At 44.1% G+C, this 24,441-nt stretch overlaps 1 protein-coding gene and 3 non-coding genes across 4 annotated transcripts; all 4 read left to right on the forward strand.

The window, feature by feature from the left end:
• Nucleotides 1-1,418: 1,418 nt before the first annotated feature.
• Nucleotides 1,419-1,491, forward strand: Trnam-cau (transfer RNA methionine (anticodon CAU)). The gene has a single exon. It is a non-coding gene; the product is annotated as a tRNA-Met (tRNA).
• A 138-nt stretch (nt 1,492-1,629) lies between these two features.
• Trnam-cau (transfer RNA methionine (anticodon CAU)) lies at nt 1,630-1,702 on the forward strand. Its single transcript has one exon. It is a non-coding gene; the product is annotated as a tRNA-Met (tRNA).
• A 360-nt stretch (nt 1,703-2,062) lies between these two features.
• Trnal-cag (transfer RNA leucine (anticodon CAG)) lies at nt 2,063-2,135 on the forward strand. Its single transcript has one exon. It is a non-coding gene; the product is annotated as a tRNA-Leu (tRNA).
• Nucleotides 2,136-23,270: 21,135 nt separating this feature from the next.
• Nucleotides 23,271-23,957, forward strand: LOC135391290 (uncharacterized). Its single transcript, XM_064621504.1, has one exon. It carries the CDS (start codon nt 23,271-23,273, stop codon nt 23,955-23,957), a length of 687 nt encoding a protein of 228 aa, XP_064477574.1.
• The last annotated feature ends 484 nt before the right edge of the window (nt 23,958-24,441 follow it).

The following is a 24,441-nucleotide window of genomic DNA, read 5'->3' on the forward strand; positions in this document are numbered from 1 at the left end:
GTTGACATGGACTTGTCCAAGATGAGAAAGGACCGATGGCTCAACACGACGCAGCTTCTCAACGGCAAACTACAACTCTGGCGTGGAAGAACATTGACATACCTCAACAGAGCTTTTGTTTGCAACACCGTTCTGTATCCAGTAGTGTTATATAAAGCTCAAGTGACACCAAGTCATGCGCAAACTATCCAAAAGATTCACAGGTTATTCGCAACTTTTGTGTGGAGTTCCTCAATGGAGCGAATGCGCCGCACCAACCTGCACCTGCCAGTGAAGAATGGAGGTTTTGGTCTAATCAACATCACCATAAAGATTATGGTTCATCGGTTCATGGTTTTCCGCGACGAGAAGAATGCTGTACTCAGAACCGCAATGCAAACCCTTGGCAGCTCTTATCTTCTACAATGGGCCGTGACATCGAAAGAAGTAGTGAATTCATCACCAGAGCTGGCGTTCTACAAAGAAGTTAGAGAAGCCATAACCTTCTTTACACAACACTTCTCGTGGGAATATCTAATGAGCGTTACAAGGAAGAAACTCTACTGGGACTCCGTGAAGAACCTTTTTCCGACTCCACTGTATAGGATGCACGAAGGCACCGAAGCCAACAACATCCTTCTGAAGGTTAGAAAAATGCCCGTCAGCACTTTCTCCAAGAACTTCTTTACAAGATTCTACACGGAGACGCTCCCGGTAAATAGCTGGCTGGTGAAAAAGAATTTTTCGCTACCTCGCGGAAGTCAATGCGGGCTATGCGACGAAGAAGAGACGCTGCAACACGTTTTCCTGGGATGCAAGATTGCCTTCTTCTTCTGGGGAGATCTCGGCGATGCACTAGGAAAGTCTATGAGGCCTGCCTGACTGGAACTAAAAACGTTGATGCCTGAGAGGGAAGACGAGTCAGAACGAATTCTTCTGATATTAGGTCTACAGGCAATCTGGAGCACAAGGACTGCGCTAGAACAGAAGCACGCAAATATCATTGAGGCCTGGGACAGTTTTTTCATCAAGATTCGAAGGCTAGCGGAAATCCTGAAAGACCAACCGCAGAGGGCACCGGAAGGGTGGGAACATACAGTTAAACAGATAGAGAAGTTCAACAAGCTGCGCATGGTCCGTGAAGAAAAGAGAAGGGCCAGGAAAAGAAAACAAACTTGCTACATATATGGGTCATGACGGCGAGCAAGCACACCTGACAGCGTACGATGGAACAGAAGTACCCTTCGGCATTGCGTGCTCAAACCTAAAAGTGACAGCTGTTTTTCTACCTCTGCTGAAAGACTGACAAGGGCGTATGCCTGTGAATAGCAAACTGCATTTCAGGGCCATGAAGGCATAAACGCCGAAAAGAAATTCGGTATCATGTACATATGTAAATATATGTAAATACACAAATAAAGAATTTTGAAAAAAAAAAAGCCTCTGTAGCGCAGTAGGCAGCGCATCAGTCTCATAATCTGAAGGTCGTGAGTTCGAACCTCACCCGGGGCACATCCAGGGAGCGTGTAATGGCGGTGTTCGCTTTTGTTGATGCTTCATATTCATTGCAATTGAATGAGACATCACGTAATTTCTCATTTAGCGCCGTGCGTGAATGGCTCACGAAACTGCATAACTCATCGTACCATCGCCTCGGTAGCGCAGTAGGCAGCGCGTCAGTCTCATAATCTGAAGGTGGTGAATTCAAACCTCACCTGTGGCACATGCATGGAGCATGTAATGGCGGTGTTCCCTTTTTGTTCATTCTTGATATTCATTGCAACTAAATGAGACGTCACGTGGCTGCTAAACCCACTTAGCACCACGCGTTAATGGTTTACGAAACTGCATAATTAGTCATACCGCCGCATCGGTAGCGCAGTAGGCAGCACGTCAGTCTGATAATGTGAAGGTCGTGAGTTCAAACCTCACCCGTGGCACATGCATGGACCATGTAATGGCGGTGTTCCCTTTTGTTCATTCTTGATATTCATTGCAACTGAATGAGACTTCACGTAGTTGCTAAACCCACTTAGCGCCTCGCGTTAATGGCTTACAATACTACATAAATAATCGTACCACCGCCTCGGTAGCGCAGTTGGTAGCGCCTCAGTCTCAGAATCTGGAGGTCGTGAGTTCAAACCTCTCCCGGGACACATGCATGGAGCGTGTTCCTTAATATTCATTGCAATTGAATGAGGGACCCTATTCGATGCCGTATAAAGGTCAAGACTTCATAGCCCCTCTTGGAGTGGCAGTAAACAAGGCGGACATTGCGGGATTGTTCGTACCTCTTGAATCATGTGTGGGTGGTTTCCTTCCACTCGGAGACGGCAAAAGAGAAATTCTGGCAACTTGGCGAACTGGTAGTCAGAGGAAGACGGTGTCCCATGATGGACCCAAAATTCCAATGAGATTACGTTGAAACTGCCGAACGTGACTGGCTAGGCGATTCGTCGTTGCTTGTCATTGTTCGTGGAACTGTGCGGGTCTGGAGGGGGTGGAGACGACGACACATTCCATTACACTGGAGCTTCAAGACGATGTAACCTCGGAAAACGTCCCATACCAACTGAAGATAATGGGTGAGACAGTGCTGGTGTCGGTCCCTGAGAGGCCTCCCCTGTGCCTACGTTGTAAACAGGTCGGTCATATATGCACTCCGTGTCGCACAGACTCCTGCAGCAGTAGTAAGGGCTACAGTCATGCAACTGAAGACTGTGTCCCCTCCTATGCTTCGATGACAAAGGGTACGTCGAGGAAAAGTAGCGAGGATATGGTAATAGACATTCAAGATAGAGAGGCCACCATACAAAACGAAAATAAAACATCCCCGAAATCTAGCAAAAGTCTCTCTAGAATGTCTCTAGAAAATCTCTAGAAAGTCTACCGAAAGGAAACCCATCGACGGTACTTCAAGAAGAGGAGAAAAACGTTTCTGACAAAGACAAATGGACATAGGGACAAAGAGAGAAGGACTGTTCGCAGGAACAGGAGTGGACCTGAAAAAGGAAGGCTGCAGAAATCGAGCAAACTTCTGACATAGCCGCTGGAAGCCAAGAGGGAAAATCCGAAGTCATAGGGAGGAAGAAAGTAAGGCAGGTTCATGTGCCGGGAAGACAGCTCCCCTTCACGAGGTTTTTTGTTCCCAACTGTTGAATGGTGGTGTAAGGAGTGACATTTTCAGCTGTTTATCATAGGCGGAATTCCGGGATACACCCAACAAAGCTCCCACACCCTCGATTCCCAGTTTTCCTTGTTCCATCCTTTTCTTTCTCGCTTCCCTTTTTTCCTTTTTCTTTACTTCCTTCCTCTCTTTCCTTCATTTTATTTTTGCTTTTCCCTTTTTTTCAGAATACCAAGCCTGCTCTTTGCCTGGCTAACCTTTTCTTTCCATTTTCCTAATAAACGTATACCACCCACACACACAATTTTCCATAGAACGATGGTTTTAGATAGTTCAGGAAACAGTGAGCATGCAACCAATGAAAATGAACTACGATGTCTACCATTCAGCCAATTAGGAGTCTCTCAGTTTGGGCCGTCGTTCGACCGGTCCTGGCTACCCCAACAACACAGAAACGTCCTGCTATCGTCGCCAGGATGCCAACCCCGGACGACGATGACATCCTCAGGAAGTTATCAGCTGGTCCTCCCAGTGTTACCTCCGTGTTAAAGTGGGACTCCCGGTCATATCACTTCCACATCATCAGGGTGTCAACCTGGAACACTCGCAGGACCTTGTGAGGACGACTTCACCTGCACCCACCCGTACCTCATTTTTCTGCATATAATTTATACGAAACCAGACGCAGTCCTGATAACTTCTCTTTTTCCATACATCTTGATTAACTTGTACAATTCATAACGGACAACGAGCTCTGCGGTTTAAAGAGAAAGCAGAGAGAAATATAAAAGACGCGCGCCACGAAGTCTGAGAAACCCACTCCGAAAGGTACTAGAATTCTCTTTAGGAAAATCTTCCCGGAAACAACACCGCGAGCGATGCTGCCCCGACGACCGTTTTACGGGCCGCGCATTCCAAGACACGGCCCACCCGGGGGCGGACCGCGTTATCAAGGGGCCCTTCTCGAAATATGAAGGACCGGCTCCCTTTCGCCTCCCTCCACCGCGAAAGATCGTAAGATCAATACGTGGATTTGAAGGGAGACCAGAGCAGAGAGAATTCTCTTCCGAAGCCAAAACAGACAGTGTTTATTGCTTATAACGGGATCCTCCGTACATTCGAGAGTCCGGCTCGCCTGTGACACAAAACGAAGGGTGAGCTATCCATGTTTCTTTCGATTACCCAAAGAAAGAATACTCAAAGTGAGGAATTGATTGAAGTATTAGGTCCACATCAATGCAAAGTCTACGTTTCTTACTCCTTTTGGTTTGAGACGTTCAGGTAGGAGCTTGGAAAGCCAAAGCAGGGCGACAGAATCGCGCGTTTCTCTCCATTCCACGAGTAATGCGCTCCATTTTATCACAAACAGACATCCTTTTTAGATGCAGAAAATTTTACCCTGGACCACCCTTCATTTAAGAAAAATCTCAATCCGGTCCCAGGATCGGCCCAAAAAGAAAACAAATGTGTTTAGAAAGTCTGAACAGGTAAACTAAACAAAGTAATATTTCTCGTCCCGCTAGCTACCCACAGGTACGGGCACAGGACGTACCTGAATGACTCTTCACGGACAGTTCGAAAGTGTTATCCTCAGGACGTCCCGAGGATAAACACGAAGGACGAGGACACGATGACACTGTGGGGACGTCCTGAGGACCGCGTGTGTTCTTTGGGTACCATCGCCTTCCACTGATTATGATGTCTGACGCTCAACATCCCGTATTCCACAACAACAGAAAAAAAGTTTGGACAAAATACATATGTGTTTGGTGCATCGTATTGACCCAAACGCCAGACATAAATATTCATTGTGTGCACTGAGCCCAAAATGTCCCATTCGTCAGCACACTGCAGCCAAACCAAGTTCGAGTTCGCAAAACACATTCACAATGTACTCCTAGTAGCGAGCAACGCTCACACGAGTACACTCGATTTCACGGCTATAATCTTCTTTCATTGCTTGCAGTGCATCAAAGGCTATAAGGAAGTGGGAAATGATTGTGTCGCACCAGTAGTATAGATTCGAGCCCCACAACAGCCACTTTTTCTAATCCAGTTCTAGGAATTTCTAATCCACCACCCATTTCTAATCCAGGCCAAGCGAGGTCTAATTCATTGTCCACCCTGTCATGGTGATCCATCCAATTTCTATGTGATTGGCTACCCTTCATTGCCACATTTGCTCACTCGCTCAGACACCAAAATTATCTATTCTTTTCAATTCTAAGTCGGCTCATAGGCTTCCAAATCGCTCTTTTTTCTAACCCAGTTCTAGGAATTTTTAATCCACCACCCGATTCTAATCCAGGTCAAGCCACTTCTAAATCCTCTGTTGGTCATAGCTCCACCCCTTCACGCTGATTGACCGATCCAGGCTCCATCCCTTCATGGCGATCTATCTAATTTCTATGTGATTGGCTACCCTGCCACAACATCTGCTCACTCGCTCGTAGACACCAAAATGATCTATTCTATTCAATACTAATTCAGCTCATAGGCTTCCAAATTGCTCACCTGTCTATTGGTCTAGGAGTGGTCACTTCCATTCATTTCTAAAACCTAGTGATTGGCTAGTGATTGGCCTATTGGCTGCCTCTCATACATGCTCGATAGACCCATTTGTCATTTCCACTCTCTAGTTACTCGGTCACACGCTTTCAACTGCATATTGTTTCATAATTCCAGCTGCATCATAGACAGCCAATCATTGATCAATCCCATTCATTTCTAGGCCAGCTCACAGTTCCCCCCAAATTGCTTATTGGTTCGGGAGGCCTTGTTTTTTAGCCTGGGCAACTCTCGGCAATGGTTGGGACACAAAAACATAGTAAATAGTTTTCAATGCTTATTGAGTGCATCATGGCAGTCTCGGAGATATTGTAGTTTTCCCTAGGGCACCTCCATGCACGCCATACATATCCGCTAACATCCATAGTGTCCTTCACATAGGTACTATGTGGATCACCCGGACATTCGTCCTTCTCTGTCCATGGCCCAGAGGCAAACCGCAGGAGAGAACAGTATGTGACAGAAGCATTAATTCTCTTCCTGCACATCTTCTGAAGCAAAAAAGAACATTATGAGCTTCACTATTTATATCACCCACTTAAACTTACCATATTCGTAGCTTCCATAAAATAGGAGTCGATGTCATTCCAGAGGTATCTCTCGTCATCGTATGCCATCAGACTTCTTTTGACATTTCTGATGGTGTACATACACTGCTTCTTTCCAACGATTGATACTTGTTCGTTCGATACGCTCGTGTGATTGAACAAGGTATCGTAGTATGTCTCATGGAGGAGGTGCTTGCGTACAATATTCTTTTTGACCCCTTTAGCTCTTGCAATTTGCTTTCCTCCAGCTAATTTGACGGAATACATTTTAGCTTTCAAACATACTACTTCCTCAATAGGTACATTACCAGTTTCGCTTTTGAATGCCCCAAGTCTTCCACGATTCTTTTCACTGTACAGTTGATGATCCCGATCAAAGGAAGACAGATCTAAGTGGTCATCGGCGATCGCTCGTAACTGATCTTTGTAGTCCTTGCAGTATAGGCCGAGGATCAAAGAATCCATGTCAAAGTAGCAGGTAATCACCCCAAGAACACACGCGGTCCTCAGGATGTCCTCAAAGGGTCAGCACGTCCTCGTCCGTGATGGAATGAACGGAGGAGGTCCACGGGCTGTCATCATAGGAGCTTCCAGTGACTGTCATTTGCGTACATCCTGCCGTTGTCTACCGGAGGACGACCACAGGAGAAGTAAATTACTTTAATACTGCGTTGTGCATTTTAATACCTGCTAGCAGTTGTCAAGTTCCCGATTTATTTCTCATTACCCAATAAAATATCAAAGAAGGAGTGCTCATGCATAGATTTAAAAAATACAAACAAAAATATTAAATAAAGACAGATATAGGGGTGCAAATACTGAGCTTCGGATTTTAAAGGAATCCGTCCATGTGCTGCGTTTGACGTGCAGTAAAATACAGTTTGCTAGACCTTTCACAGCGGTCTTGTTGCGTGAGTGTCCGCAAAGGGTCCCTGGCAGGAGGTTGCACGGAGCACTTTATTTCCGAAGAGACAAAAAATAATAGCGTTTCATTGCGCAAGCTTCACTTACGATACATGCCTCAAACCAAAGCAGTAAGAAACACGGACACTACCTTGATAGGGATTTAATACTCCAAGCAATTTCTCAGTTCATTGTTGGTTATGTGCAAAATCACGTTAAACTTAGATACCTCACCCTTTGTTTTGACTGAGATGCGAAGAGGACTCCCGAATCTGCTGAAGTTCGCAAGACAAGCAATAAGTTGTATCTGTTCTGTCTTGGAAAGGAAAAGCTGCTGCACCATATGCCTTTCTAAGTGATTTCGGTGGTCTTGAGGCCTACGGGCCTTTTATATATCTCTTTTTTTTTGCTTTTTAAACTGTGACACCCATTGTTTTTGATGAGAAATACGCTGAACAAATACAGATGAGAAACCTCAAATAGTAGCTGGTGACAGAGTTTGAAAATATATAAAAAACATACCCACGCTGACTGGGTGCTGCAAATGTGTCCGCACTTCCCAAAATAAATAATTCACTAAGGTATCTACTTGCTCCCAGAATTGTACTAGCCGCGTCATTTGGTAGATCCCATAGGAGGTCCTGAGGATATGACGGGGAGTCTCACTTTGTCACATTTCTAACAAATTGAGGACCTGCTGGGGAAGTCCTGGGGATGTTATCCCTGTCCGCTGATGACTTTCCCCGGACGTACACAGGAGGTCATTGTGTTCTTGGGGCACCGGACAAGTGAGCTTGCTCAGCAGGGTGTCATGGTAGAATGAGTACATGGTTAATATACTGAGTTCTAAAATCGTAAACCCAATCTGCAGCGGGAAATCGCATCGCACTTTTCTTTTGTGCATTTCATACATGACACAAGCCGGGGACAAAATTTTAATCCTCACGCATTCTGCCCGACTCCCGAGGCGACCGGACGTCTCCTCATCGAAGGCCACTCGAATATCACACATGTTAAATTTACTTAAAAGTGTTCTCCCAAAGACTGTATTATTTGAGAGTTTGTAGAAGTTTTATTCGAATGTCGTAACCGAGGCAACGCTTCTGGCAACATTGTCCTCGATGTAGGGACGCAAGAATGGTGCCTGGCGAAATTTGAGAATTTGGTGAATTTTTCGTCACCCTCATGCAAAATCTACAATAGAGTAGGAGCAACGCATAATGAACAACGTACTCGACTTTGTCCTTGCATGTAAGCAACAGCTTTTCGCTGTTAGCAGGCTGATACATTAATTTTTCGAGAAGCCCTCGCTGGAATGGCGAGAGCCATTCCTTTGGGACTGCTGCCTTCTCGGGAGCCAGGGGATAGTACCTCGTTGGAGTGTGGATAGATTTTGGATACTCCATATCACATACGTACACATACCCCACATCTGAATCTAAGGGGTGACGCATAAAATCCACGGAGCTAAAATCCTCTACCCATTCGAAATCACCAACGGGGAGATGCTTTATCATACTGAATCCATAGAGATTGTTGCAATCTACGTATGATATGGTACACCTCCTCTTTATCGGGATCACAGACACTACACAGAGGATTGTTAGCCCGCAAACGACGCCTGCTCGTCTGACAGAGCCCGCCTCTAACGCCCGATTCGATGGTTCTGTACATGTCTTCGTCGATGATTAACTCCAATTTTGCCTGCGTGTAATTTAGAGCGCATTGCCACGAATAGGATGACAGAAAAACACAATGAAGCAATTCTAATTCATGTGCGCTGTAGCACAGTCGGAAGTGCTGCATCACGTCCGCATGTAATAGGGCATTTATTTTCAAGTACAATGTACAATTACAAGTACATCCATTTCAAGTACAATTATAATCCCTCAAATTTAAGCATCAAAAATGTTCAAATACGAGCAACGCATACTGGTAGTCCTCCTCACTTATATCCTCCCCAGTGAGATCGTTTCGAAAACAGGATTTTTCTGGCTAGGCCAATTCATTGTACACCGCGAAAGGAAGCTAAATTTCGTAGTCTTTTACAAATAGCTGCTTCAAGCATTGGAATGCCTCTGCACCCCCCATGAATTTGACGGTTTCCACGAGCTCCCCCAGCGACGAATTTAGACATTGCATGGTATCTCTAAACAGGAAGGTGCCAATTTCCAATGAACGAATTTTTTCCATGGAGCTGGCCACAATGAAGGGAGGTCACTTCCACCTAAGAACGTGAAATTCCTGCAGCAGTAGGACAAATTGTGTACCATGATATGCAATTTTTCTCTCTTCGTGCACGCGACGTTACAGGGGCCCTAGTGAAAAGACTCTTCAGGTCAGGCTGTATATGCAGCGTCACATCACCTCTAGCTTCTGTGCCGTGCTCGTGCGTACTCACGACTCAATGGTGTTGCGCATCAGGACGCACCATGGGGAAGATGCTGTGAGGCAGTGCGTGAAAGCATTGATTGAAATGCGGGATGAGATGATCGCCCTGAACGCTTGCCCTGCCGTTATGGTGCTGAACGATGAGCAATGCGCTGATCACAGAGCTGCTATCCCAGCAAACCATTAATATCCCTGGAACATCCCTACAAGGTCGCGAACGTCGTGAATATCTCGACATCTGTAGGATATCTATGGGATATCGCACAATTTCAATGCGTGTTGGGCTTACTCCAGTAAACACAAGTTGTCCCTGGTACGTTGGAAGGATATCGCGCTCTGGATGTTTGAATGTCCCGTGACAGGCAGCCTGCAGATCCTAGGGATATCTATGGGAGATTCAGGAAAGATTTGTTTGTCCTTATAGAGATGGTAACCTGAATTAAAAACACAGTAGTTGATAGGAAGGGATGTCGGAAATGTTGTTGGGTATACTGTGAGTTCATGCAGAAACACAGGAATTGTGAAGATACATCCTCATCACCGTTACAAATGGTTTACGCCACGCTACCCCTAACGAACGTGTGTGTAACGATTTGTATTTCAGTATATGTTCCATCTAGCTCGCAAATAGAGGTTACTGCGGGTTTTCCCAACTGGTCCAAGTAAGGTGGGCAGGGTTCGGCACTTATGCTGCAGGTCCCACAGTGTTGCTGTGCTGTGATGAATCCTGTTAGGCTAAGGTAATGCTTTGTTCCCCCAATGGGAACAATAGCATCAAATGGGTTAAAACACACAAATATTATTTCCTGGTACACAGTTGCATTGTTCTCTACGCACTCTACGAACACCAAATATCTGATGCACAAAATTTTTAAAAGCAAAATATGTACGATATTCGTAATCTCCCTTATATACCCAAATATTCGTGACAGACGTCGCAGGGACTTTCAGTGGATCTACAAACATGGCAGAAATGCTAGTCGCTGGGATATCGCATGGATGTAAAACGGATCTGTGGCAAACTCCACTGGATATCCAAATGTCCCGGGCAGGATATCTTACGGACATTTGCTGGATGTATCTGGTTTGCTGGGCCACTGCGTGTACTGTAAACAGGAGTTTACCGAAGATCTACCTCGTGTCCGGCATCACGACCATCCAAAGCATTGTAGTGCGGGTGAGACAAATTATATCGCGACGTTGTGTAATTACACAACGTCGCGATATATATGCCATCAGCACTGGGCGCAAGTACGCTCTCCGTGTCCAGCACGACAACGTAGTTGTACTGCTGCGTGTACTGTATTTTAGTAAATTCTACAAAATTTTCTCCGGGTTCACAAAATTCCAATAGAATTTCGTTCACGTCCACGCAAAGGCGTCGATGTTTCGCCATGCTCTTTTCCTCATTAAAAGAGCGAGTGCAACGTTCGCATACCAAACGCATGTTCTTTCTCGTCAACAAACGCTCGAGGGACTTAATTCCGAAAAATGCTCATCAACCTCCAATAAGTGCTTTTTCTTTTCGCTTTCCAGTTTTGAGGGTCGTGACACGTGGACTTCCTGATCGACGTACGCGTACACGTACACGGATATCCTATTTTTCTCTTCGAACTCGTCCAGATCAGCGAATGAAACAGGGAAGTGACTAGGCCACCAGTACTCTGTTGCTTAATTTTCATATTTTTTTTCATCGGTTCCTTTCCTGCGGTTGCAAGAGGGCGAGCGTATTGTATTTAAAGCAGTCGCCCTCTTTACGCTCTGGTAAAGGGACATTCGTTAGGACATTCCTACGAGTAGCCAAATTACCCAAGCAGCACATAATATTGGACCCATATTGGCTGGTCATTGGCGATACGGGTCCAATATGGGACCCGTTTCGCCAAGATTTTCCCCATATTGGCTGAAAATGGGCAATATGGGCCCCATATTGCCCAGTTTCAGCCAATATGGGGAAAATCCTGGCAATATGGGCCCCATATTGCCCACTTTGAGCCAATATTGGGAAAATCTTGGGAATATGGGCCCCATATTGCACGCGTACACCCCATATTGACTGAACAGGGTACGTAGCCGTGTTGTACAAATGCCCAAGCAGCACGGCAAGATTGAACGTTGAAGCGTGTGAAATACCCTATTCACTACATCGTTACATTCAACAACTTCCCGCAGATGATACACATTGTTCGAAACAGTCAACGTACTTGGCATTCCCAACGTAAAGTTCGCTAGAGTTCGACACCTCAACATTCCACGTCTTGAAAGTCGCCGCCATCTTCCTTCGCGATGCCAATGCCAATTGGTCGAGCCGACTGTGAGCAAGCGAGTTCTTTGAGCGTAATCACGCGTCCTACAACTAATGCGCATGCGCGACAGCCCGAACGGACGTTTCATAGGGCTAAAATGTCGCTGGGTGCTGTAATGGTAACGAAATTGCGGCAGGTCAAGTAAAAAACACAATGTTTGATAAGAAGGAATGGCTGTTCTGTAAAGTTAGGTGATTTCAAGTTGCTGCAAGCAGTGTAAATTGCTGTGGGGTGTGTCCGTCACCGCCACGAAAGTGTTTCGCTGCTTTGTTTTCTCGGAGCGGGTGTGGAAATTGTTAGTCCACAGAATATTGCAATCCCAGTGAAGGCTTCTGAGGGATCTTAGGTATTGGCAGTTCTGTGGGACTGCTTGTGATCTTCAGCGCGGGCGTAGCACCTGTTCTTCGTTTTTTGTGTGTGTGTGTTTGGGCAATGCCGTGTTTCTTTCCTTTTTTTCATTCTTTTTTTTTTTCAGTGATGTGAACGTGGATCAATTAGATCCGCAGAAATAAAAAAGCAAAAATCATACAAAAGTAGTGAATATTATACAGCATAATGCTTTATTATTACACGGGCTCCCCGTAGGTGTTATCACAGAAATATTTGCAATATTGGCGCAAAATGGGCTTGCCAATATGGGCAGCCCATATTGGACCAATATGGAGCCTGGTTGCACTCCCCATATTGGTCCAATATTGGCAGCCCATATTGGGCCAATATTGGCAATCTTGGCAACCCATATGGGTCCAATATTGGACCAATATTGGCGTGCTGCTTGGGTAGTGAGAAGTACCCCATTGCACCCAATTTTTTTAGTTTTCACAGTGGAAATACACATTGGAACTTTTTGGACGTCAGTGGACACAAACCCACTACCCTCGCGCTGGTAATTTTCAATGCGCCCGGTGGACTCCTGAATCACGTCCATCAAAGTATTCGCGATAGCTCCGTCGCTGTGGACTTCGCGAGCAAGCGCCATAAAGTGATCGATGTGTGCGGTTATATCCCCTCGATATTCTTTCATCAATAGAACGTCTGAACAAATGCAAGACTTCAAGGGTATTCTTTGCGCTCACAAAATAGCAATTATATTGTGGAGGTGGATCATTAAATATTGTCGCAAGTACTCTACTCCCTGATCGTGAACAGATGCCAATAGCACGAATGCTTTGACGATTCCTCGAAATGCGCCATCAGTTTGGAAGAAAGGCAGGAAGGAAATGTCGACATAAGCATGTGATCGCTCGACGTGAGCATGCAATGTGCCAGGCGAAATGTCTGGATAAGATAGTGAATTCTCTTCCAATGCCTCATCATCCCCGATATCATGAGGATCAAAAAAGCAGAACACGCATCTAGGCACTGAAAAAAAAAAGAAGAAACAACTAAGAAACCGTGCACCACAGAGGGTGGATGAAAAATACTTACTTTTGAAGTGAGCTCCGCACACTCCACAGGCAAAAATCTAGAGTGGAACCAGTTCAAAGTGGTTTTTGAGACAGGCCTCATGCTGGTCCCCATTCCCAAGTGATCCCGTAGGGAACCACTCTGGAATGGGGACTGCTTGAGATCTCGAATCAGTCAGGAAGTGGGACCAGTCTAGGCCCACTCGCAAGCAGATTGTAGAGCTAAAATAAGCTTCCAGCTGACTCGTTATCAGCTTCCAAGTGAATTCAACAGGAACATGTTTGATTTCATTCCATCTCCGGAGCCACCCTGAAGCAGAAGCTGCAGCTTTGACTACTAACACCACTACAATCTCAGTGAAAGAACAAAATGTATATGAACATCTCACTTTACTAGAAACCCCAAAAACGGGTACATGTATTCGAGCATATTCTAAACACAGTACATATGGTTACAGGACGATGCAGTCCAGTGGGTGGTGGTGGTCTTCTCACTCTGAGAACATTCTAGAAGTAACTCATAGTTCAAGAACTGGATTACTGGGAATGGCTATTATCGACACATTGCATTGAACATACTTTTTTGGCATCTCAGAAAAATATCTGTTCATCTCAAAGTTGCAACACAGGACACAAACGACGAGCGAATAGGACAGTTGCCATTACACTTGTTGTCCTTGTCCTATGTTGTACCTTGGGGATGAATAGACAACGCCAATTACCCCACATTGCTACGTTATAGTATCTACAATCCTGTTTTGTAAAAAAGGTACACTTCACAACATTATATCACCCTGATAGCCAGTAAACAGTGCTGCTCCATACTTCACTGTGAATGAACTGGGATTCTGTTTCATTGAGAAAGCCGGTAGAAAAATATGTTGCAAAAGTATACATAATGCCACGCATAAAATGGTAAATGTTGTCCTGCAACAATCACGCAACATACCTTGCTTCAGTTGCTGGGCCTTATTCTGCACGATTCATAAGTATCTTGCAACTATCCTCCATTTGCATGACAAGCTAGCTAAAAGATAAGACAAATAACAAAGTCAGTTACAAGCCTGAGCAGGACTTCCAGTTCCTAGAGTTCCCCCACCAGCTAGCGTGCACTTACGCTACTTTAAATAGCAGTAATAACAGGGAGTAGATCTACACATTCAGACAAACGTTCATATATATCAATCACTACTCAGCAGCGTAATTGCACTTTACTCAATGGAATGCCTCGCTCGTATGTGTGCGTCGTGGAATCCTATGTGCGTGCTCGTAGTTTCTCGCGATTTAGCTGGTGCAGAAGTTGCAAGACAAACAAACTATATAAATAATACAGCGCTTGACCATAGAGATAAAAACATTTACATTTCCTTGCCTATTTTGAAGAGTTGAAAAACGGGAACTACCGACTCCAACCGCCTACCGCAGCGACCTTTCAAAACCCACACTGCTGCAGATGGTGCTTAGTCTGCTGCTCTTGCCAACGATGAAGCCCGTAAAGTTTCGGTTTCAAACTCAAGTGAAAATTATATTTCGGTACGCTGCGCGCGAATATTTCTGGTATATTTACCGACAAAAAAGTAACTTGGGCGAATTGCGGTAGGACCATAAATGATTGATATATTATGAAATGTAAATTAAGATTATCATTTGTCTTGCAAAAACGCCCAGTGAACACATTTACTATACAAACAGCGCATACTATTTGAGCAGCTGTATGTACCTGCAAGCAGTGATGGGCAGTACTTGAAGTACCAAGTACTCAAGTAGTACTTTAAGTACATTTCTGTGAACTTGTACTTTACTTTAAGTACATTTTAAATCATGTACTTTGTACCGTACTTAAAGTACCTTTTTCCAAGTACTTTCCCATCAAGTACTCAAGTACCCAAACTTGGACTCCAGGCAAAAAATCACAACAGAGTATCAAAAATGCACCCTACTAAAAGTGCTAAAATGATAACAAGAAAACGAAAACACACAGATAGCGCTATCTGTGTGTTTTCGTCGTCTTGCCGTCATTTTAGCGCTTTTAGTGGGATGCAGTACCAAGAGTTCCAGTCTGACATTTTACCAAAAAGGATTTTTGTGCTGTTAAAGAGCATATTTGTTGAAGCAAATTTATTGTTGAGAGGCTTGAATTGTTGAAAAAGTATCAACGCTTCTATGATTATGTAAAACGAATGGAATGCAAAGACACGCACACATTATGACACTGCAACCGGCAGCACAATGACTTGGTCAATTGTAATTTCAGTTCTCTCAATGCGGGGTTCTATGCTTTTTTTATATTGTTTCCTTCATTGGCAATTAATAATCATTTTATATCACAATGTGTGATTGCATTACACGATGAACACTCTGAAAGACACACATGCTTTCATTTTTACATTTTGCGTTTTTTTTAATTGGTCACATGGATTACATTGCTGCAGATCACAGTCATATAAAAATGATGGCTTACATTGTGCTTCATCCTTTTTTACTTTCTTCATGTTCTTTTTGTAAACATGTTGTATTTCAAAAAGCAGCATGAAATGCCCAGAAATATATAATCTCCGTTGGCCTGTACATTTATTTTCCTTGAAATTTCCTAGCCTGTTATAGCAGAAGATTAGTACTGGCACACCATACTAGGCGGGTGATCTTGGATCAGTCAGCGTATAATACATAATCACAGCACAGGTGACTGATTACCTCTCTACATGTAACTGCAAATTCTATCATCTGATTAATTTCATATTCACGGGTTAGCACTTAACCTAGGACTTTATGGCTTTACAGCATGTGTCAAGAATGCTCGCTAAAGTTTTGCCAAAAAAGCAAGACACAGATACTAAAGAGTGCAATGCAAAGTGATACAAATTAAATTCGCAATGTACTTGATGAGTACTTGAAGTATACTTTGCCTAGTACTTTGTACTTTACTTGAAGTACATTTGGAATTAGGTACTTTGTACTGTACTTGAAGTACTAATGATGGTACTGTACTTGGTACTTTACTTTAAGTATAATTTTGAGGTACTTTGCCCATCACTGCCTGCAAGGAACACAGAGCGTCTTCAATTCATCCCAGTGAAAATTCGCGTAGTTCTAGGGCAGGTGTCAAAATTACAGTGACTCAGTGGTACTGGCCTCAAGGCTTCAAAGTGGTTTCCAATATCAAGTGGGACGGTGCAACACTGGAGCCAGACCCCCCCAGCGGAACCTGGCTTCAAGTGGGTTGGTAGGTTGTGCTCCCAGGATGGACACACAGTGGACCAGGCATCCCACTCTAAATATCACAATGGGACCTGACTTCAAATGGAATGGCTGGACGGGGCCCAGCGTGGAGGCACACTGGAACCACTCATGCTACCCAAGCTTCCACAATGGGACCTGACTTCAAGTGGGATGGCAAGCTGGGGCCCAGCCTGGTGGCACATTGGAACCACTCATGCTACCCAAGGATCCACAATGGGACCTAAGTATGCCACTCTGGAACTGGCTGGAACCGTCCTGAACCCAACGGGAACACCTGTGGTGCCAGTCTGGAACAATCCTAGATTTTTGCCTGGGCCCCGTGCCTGGTCTGGGCCTGGGGCCCTGGGCAGTGTGCCCCGTGCGGGCACACTGTTTTATCACTTTAACAGCAGCAGATCAGAAATTTTTAATTTTTGATGACTCGCACAAAGTAATGCGCTGCTAGAAACGACAAAAATAAATACAAAATTGCCTAGTCTTCGTTGCTGTTGGTGTTTAACACGATGAGATTGAGTCTATTTTGTGTTTCTTATAAGAAAAATGCGACGCGCAGCAGTTGCTTATTCTTGCGTGAAGTTTGCAATCAACGATGATGGAATGATATTTTATCTTATTTGAATCATTAGTGACTCCCTTATTTAATGAATGGTAGTGTTGTTATGAACATATGAAAACTGGTTTGGTTTAAAAATGATAAGAGCTACAGCGTGTAGCGAATGCTGTTCTCCTTTTACACTCTGTAGTATTTCTTGTGAAATATTTATATGCAAGCAAACAAAAGTACAAAGAAATGAATCCCATTCTGTATTATAATTGCCGCACGCTGTTTTTCTTCTTGGATGTATAGGGAACATGCATTCCTGAGATGCTGTGTTTCTTTTTCTTTTTTGCTTTGGGACGGTCGACTGGCGATATCGTATTACATCCGGCGGGAAGGCCTATTGTTTCGCATTCGCATATGTGTGTTCCCCGTTTTGACGATGGTTGGATAATTATTGACGTGAGGAATAATATGAATTTATGTTGCTGTGAATAGACTTTGGGTTTTTGCTCGTTGTGAGGCACTAAAAATGTGTGAGTGTGCTTGCGCATTTGTGCAGCTGGTACCCAACTTGACAAGTAAGTTCGTTGTGTTTGACTTCAGTGATATTGCCGATATTGCCGTATATTATGCCGACTGTGATCTTTTTTTTTTTTTTTGAAAAATAAGGTTTATCGCATTTTCAATAGAGTAGGGTGAGCTACACATGATGTATAGGCTTTCTCCAAGCAGCGTGCTTTATTCTTATCGAATCGCTCACGCCTGTGTAACAAATTCAGAAAGCAGATGTGAATGGGTGTGTTCCTCAGGTTGTGTGTTTGCCACACAAGCTTAATTTTAGCGAATATTATATTATTCTTTTTGATAATTTTCTGGTGGTAGAAAATGTATTTTGTCATGCTTGACACTTTGCTATTCGAGCAGAAGTGCGTGTAATTTCTTCCTTTTCACTGTCGCTCGTTGTGTCTGTGTTTTGTGTGTGCAGCTGTGACCCCACTTAACCAGTAAGTACATTGTGTATGCCTTTTCGTGCGACTCGAGTGATAAATTTATGTGGTATTGCATGAAATTTTGGTTTAAAAATAAGGGTTGTTACACTTGCATAACAGTGGCTTCTTATTGCAATTTTCGCCCGTAAAAAAAATCAGCGTATATCTTATTATGCTGCGCGAGTAGAAGTGATTTTTCCAATTCGATTTGTGTACTCTTGTCCAGTGCTTTCTTTACACAGGGACAACGCGACTGTGTATGTAGCATTATGCAATAATTATCTGATAGTAGAAATGAGTGCTTTTTTCTCAGTGTATTAGCATGTGCTTCTGTTTCTTTTTTTCTTTTCTTTTTTTGCAGTTATAGCTATTCAAGCAAAAGTGCGTGTAATTTTTCACGGCTCTTTTCTTCTTTCACTGCTAAAGCAGAAGAAAACCGCTTGGTAAAGCTGAATAGTGTTCGATCACGGAAAGTGGGTTTGTTTGTTTGTTACATTTTGTTGTGTGCTCGATATATTGATGAAGTAAGCAGTGTTTAATCTTGCAGTTATGGGTATTTGAGCAGAAATGTTGGTGTCTGAGCCAGGAGTAGGGATTCCTATAAAGCACGTCTCCTTATGCATTCCTGAGCTGCTGTCTGTGTGCGTGTGTGTGTGCGCGCGTGTGTCTTTTTTTTTCCTGTTTTATGACGTCATCATGGCATGTTGGGGCTTGTTTAGCAGTGTCTTGCAAACTTTACCCGCCGCTAGTATCTTGTTGTTATCTTGTGTTAGCCGCGTAGCGATGTGTGGTAACTCTGCTATTATTCCTGAGAGCTCCGTCTTAAGCCTTTTCCCTCATCGCTTAAGTGAATTTGTGTACCCTTGTCCTGTGCTTTCTTTACGCAGGGACAATGCGACTGTATGTAGCATTATGCAAGAATTATCTGATAGCAGAAATGGGTGTTTTGTCAGTTGATGGTAGTTTGTTAGCAAGTGTTTAATTTTCGAAGTCATGGCTATTTTGCTACTCAAGCAGAAATGCTGGTATCTGAGGGTTTAACGCTGAGGGTAGAAATTCCTGTCTGAGATGAATCTGCATTTCACTGCAATTTGTTTCATTTAAGTAATATTATTGAAATTCCACAGCCACTGTGAACAAAAAAGGGATGGTTGTGTGCCTGCTCATGGAAGCAACTTGCATATCGGAATGACATGTGATGAGAGCGAACCTTGCGCTCAGGTGCGGCAATGGCGCAGGCTGACGGAGTATTACGTGAAGCCAAGGGCAAGCTGCGACCTTGAACATGCAGAGCAAGTTATTTTTAGGCTATGAGGACTCCTCGCACCCGTGCATGTTGGGGCATGCAGGGGGGTCGCCGCTATATAACTGGGGAGGATGTGTAAAGAGGCAGCAGTCCAGCCGCCGGCTCTAAAGCGAAACGCACCGCCTCGAAAATATTGTCGCCACCGGCGTGCCAGCTCGGAAGACCTCTCATTGGCTGCGCATTATATGTATAAATATTTGGATGCTCATTGGTCTAAAAAACTGGCGTCAGTTTCCTTCGCGCTGATAGGGCGAGAGTCATTTGAGTGAGGAGCGAGCATCCGAACGCGGGAACCGCTCAACGGAAGCAGTCGAACGGAGGAGAAAGAAGAACGACAGAGGAGACATCGCGTCTGTCCGGCCATGCGTGTTCTCTTGGACTGCAACCGTTGTGCACGCAGACGCTACGGGGTAGTTTGAGGGCTTTGAATGCTTTAGATTTAGATTGTGGCGAACTGCTAATGTGAGAACGGAATGGCACATCCACCCCATCATCACAACAGCGGGAAGACGAACATGACATGGAATCCGCCTGCACCTCCAAAGGACGCAGAAATCGTAAGAGAGGAAGTCTGCACTCTTTCCGACGTACTGCAGGTGAACGGTAAGACAAGTTTGATTACTTTTTTGTGACTGAAGGAAGTAATGCAGGTTTATCACGTTAAGCGTATTACGTACAGCATTTACGAGTCACTCGGTACGTTATAGCGGCGTTTCATTGTGCAGTGCATTGCCGTAACTTGTACGTTTCTGATATGCCGTTAATCAAAATATGTGTGGTTATGCTAGTTGCCCCTCATGCGCGTCTCAGCCGTTCATTCACTGTGATCTACAAACATTCGTGACAAATGCCTTGGTGTTCAAATACGAAATCAAGATAGATTGCCTATCATAGCAGTGATTTTCGTGCAGAGTTACTGATCATCAATGTATTTTTTGTTTTGTTTTAGTTCTCCCGCAACCATCGGCAACAACGGCGCACATAGCTCAGCATTGGCTTTTGAACGGCCCTTGGATGTCGAAGTACCTAAAGCTCCAGTGAAGCCTGTTACAAGACGTAAAAAGATATGTACTGTAGCTTTTTCGAGGCAGTTCCCGAGGACAAATAAAGTTGATTTGTCATACACCATTGCTTTTTGATTGTCTGCTTCGGGACAGCATGATCGTTGCTCTACAGCAAGACAACAAGCGCCGAAGACAAACGGACGAGTCTGGGGGGGTAGGGGGGACGAGAGGAGAGACAAAAAACCCGAGGAGAGAAGGGAAAGGAGGTTGGGAAAGGAGGTCGGTCTGCGCATGCGCACTGGGCCCCAGCTTTTTTCCCGCGCAGCAGCTCGGGGACGCTGTGAGTGGCTTCTCGAGATCACGTGGTTTGGGCGCCCGCCATTTTCCCTGGACCATTGCGTAAACGGCAGCTTCCGGCGGATGGCAGTCTTCGCATCGCTTCAGGAGTGTGCGGAGCTTGCTTCCGAGCTGGCTTCAAAAGTAAGTTTTTTTTCATCCACGCTCTGTGGTGCACGTTTTCTTAGTGTTTCTTCTTTTTTTCTTTTTTTTTCAGTGGCTAGATGCGTGTTCTGCTTTTTTGATCCTCATGATATCGGGGATGATGAGGCACTGGAAGAAATCTTCTCCAGACATTTCACCTGGCACATTGCATTCTCACGTCGAGCGGTTGCGGTAGGCGGTTGGTGTCCGTAGTTCCCATTTTTGAACTCTTCAAAACAGGCAAGGAAACCGTAAATGTTTTAATCTCTATGGTCAAGCGCTGTATTATGTATACAGTTTGTTTGTCTTGCAACTTCTGCACCAGCTAAACCGCGAGAAACTACGAGCGACGCACATGGAGGGATTCTACAACGCACAGATACGAGCGACGCATTCCATTGAGTAAAGTGCAATTACGCTGGTGAGTAGTGTAGATCGTTTACCTGAATGTGTAGATCTACTCCCTGTTATTACTGCTATTTAAAGTAGCGTAAGTGCAGGCTAGCTGGTGGGTGAACTCTAGGAACTGGAACTCCTGCTCAGGCTTGTAACTGACTTTGTTATGCGTCTTATCCTTTAGCTGGCTTGTCATGCAAATGGAGGATAGTTGCAAGATACTTATGAATCGTGCAGAATAAGGGCCAGCGACAGAAGCGAGGTATGTTGTGTGCTGTTGCAGGAAAACATTTACCATTTTATGCGTGGCATTATATATACTTTTGCAATCTTTTTTCCTACAGGTTTTCTCAATGAAACAGAATTCTCAGTTCATTCACAGTGAAGTATGGAGCAGCACTGTTTACTGGCTATCAGGGTGATATAATGTTGTGAAGTGTACCTTTTGCACAAAACAGGATTGTATATACTATAACGTAGTATTGTGGGGTAATTGGCGTTGTCTATTCATCCCAAAGGTACAACATAGGACAAGGACAGCAAGGGTAACTGCAACTGTCGTATTCACTCGTCTTTTGTGTTCTGTGTTGCAACTTTGAGATGGACAGGATGAAAAGATATGTTTCTGAGATGACAGAAAAGTATGTTCAATGCAATGTGTCAATAATAGCCATTCGCAGTAATCCAGTTTTTGAACTATGACTTACTTCTAGAATGTTCTCAGAGTGAGAAGACACCATCAGCAGACTACCACCCCACTGGACTGCATCGTCCTGTAGCAATATGTACTATGTTTGGAATATGCTCGAATATATGTACCCGTTATTGGGGTTTCTAGTGAAGTCAGATGTTCATATTCTCTACCTTACCTGTTATATTCTACCATATTCTTACCGGTAGGGCATGATTCCTTTTCTTTCACATACGTATAGATTACTGTCACATGAAGTGCGGCAGAATAACTATATAAGAAATCTGCAGGCTTTCCAAACAACGACAAGACACACCTGGATTATGTGCCGTCGGTTTTTACCTATACTCTAAGGGCAACCACGGTGCCGCACTGGAAAGATACAGCCGGTTGCAGAAAAGGAAGGCCACGTGTATGTGAACTCCCAGGAAATTTTTCACATTCGAAAGCCAGTATATCACCCATTCACTCTTACTGTATTTTATAATACTTACTGAACGTTGTGTTGCAATTTCGTCGTTGCTGAAGTGTCAGCACGTGCATTTCATAAGGTTCATAATTTAGGCAACTCCGCACCATCAAAGCCTATGCAAAAAAGACGGCGTTTGGAATGCAGGTAACTTATAAATTATGGCAACTACTGCTGACATTTCTTAGTATGCTTGATAACCTCATCTATCCACAACACCACACAGTACAATGAGCTTCACATACTATCAGGTACATCTACTGAAACTCCAGCGTCGATAAATCTCACGGAGGACTGCAGTTGTAAGTAAATTGGACATCTCATTCCATGGTGTTATTACATAATTTTCACCTTCTTTTCTTGTGTAACTTAGCTGCCACGGTCAACAGTCCCTTTGACCAAATTGATGAAAGAATCACGGAGTCTGATGAGAGGTATACTTCAGAAGCTATGGAAGTAATGCAGATTGCACATAGTGGTACGTAAAACTTTGTCGGAACAACACAGTTAAGGAATAAAGCGGAAAATAATTGGATAGTCTTTTGTTTTCTGTTGTAGAAACCGAGAAAGAAGTGGCTGTCTTCCTGGCAAATGATCTGGCGAAGTGCATCCAGCAACAACCCAAGGAAGATTTTGCTGCATTCCAGAAAGAAATCAATGCACTGAGAGCAAGAACCATCTATCTGGAGTCAAGGCTTCTAGACATGAACAGTCGTTTGCTCAATGCTGAACGTATTAGAAAGTCTGACAAAGAAACTCTATACTACACGGGCGTCCCGTGCTTTGAAATATTCCAGAGCATCTTTAAACTTGTTAACCACGTGCCCGAAACATGGACTACTGGAGTTGCTCATCAAAAGGCACGAACAGACGATAAAAGTCTCCGTAAAGAGTTTTTCATAGTACTGGTACGACTGAGGACAGGTATGTACGGCAAGGAGATGGCAAATAATGTTGGCATTTCTGAAGGACAGTTCAGCAAGGTGTTCTGTACGTGGATCAATCTTCTGCAGAGCACCCTGAAGAAACTTTTACACTTCCCAAAGGTACATCAAATCCAAGCATATTTACCCCCTTCATTCAAAAATTTTTCGAACACTCGTCTTGTCCTTGACGCAACGGAACTTAGAATCCAGCGACCTAGTTCTCTCAATGCACAACGCCAAACCTTTTACAACTATAAACATTACAACACCTACAAAGTCATAATCGGATGCACACCAGATAGGTACGTGGCTTTTGTGTCCAAGCTCTGGGGAGGATCAGTATCTGACATTGCCATAGTGGAGCAAAGTGGACTGCTTTGGCTTCTTGAACCAGGTGATGCTATTATGGTGGACAAAGGGTTTAAGTTCACCCACCTTCCTCCCGGTGTTAAAGTGTACTGCTCAGAGTTCCACCAGCCTCACGACCTACAAATGAAGAGAGAAGCTGTACTTGGGACAAGACAAATAGCAGGTGCACGCGTTCATGTGGAGAGAGTGATTGGAAGAGTGAAACAATTCCACATACTTCAGACACCACTACCAATCTCAATGATAGACATTGCCGAACAAATTTTCCATGTCTGCTGTTATTTCAGCAATTTTCGTCCCCCTCTAATCCAGAACTGAATAGAATATTTAGCCAGTTCAAAACATCAACCTCTGCTGTGATAGCTCCTGTGATAACTCCTACCTTGTTGCTAAAAAATGCTGCCATTTACAAACATTGTGATTTATTAAACTTTGAAGTACAGTTGTGATGTGACTAATTACTAGGATGTGTGAAGCAAAGTAAACTCTACATTTAATGGAATATTCGAGTGGTGTTCTTGAATGATTGGTAAGTGCAGTTAAGGTAAAGCTTTCCAAGTCGCTTTATCCGTCGGGTTAGAATTTCTGGGACAAGTGCATATTTTGCAAAATGTAGCAATGCAGGTAACACCTCCTCCCTCCAGAATTTTTCAGGAAGGTAAATTCTTTCCACATTGGTGGATTGTGTGGGCTCTTGGTTATTTGTCCAGATGACAAAATCACACCACTTCAACCCTGTCACAGCCAGTTGACCTTGCACTTGGAAATAGTATGGATGATTCCTTTTCAAGTGCACGTATGG

Source organism: Ornithodoros turicata, chromosome 1, assembly GCF_037126465.1.
Source record: "Ornithodoros turicata isolate Travis chromosome 1, ASM3712646v1, whole genome shotgun sequence".
NCBI classification, from domain to species: Eukaryota; Metazoa; Arthropoda; class Arachnida; order Ixodida; family Argasidae; genus Ornithodoros; species Ornithodoros turicata.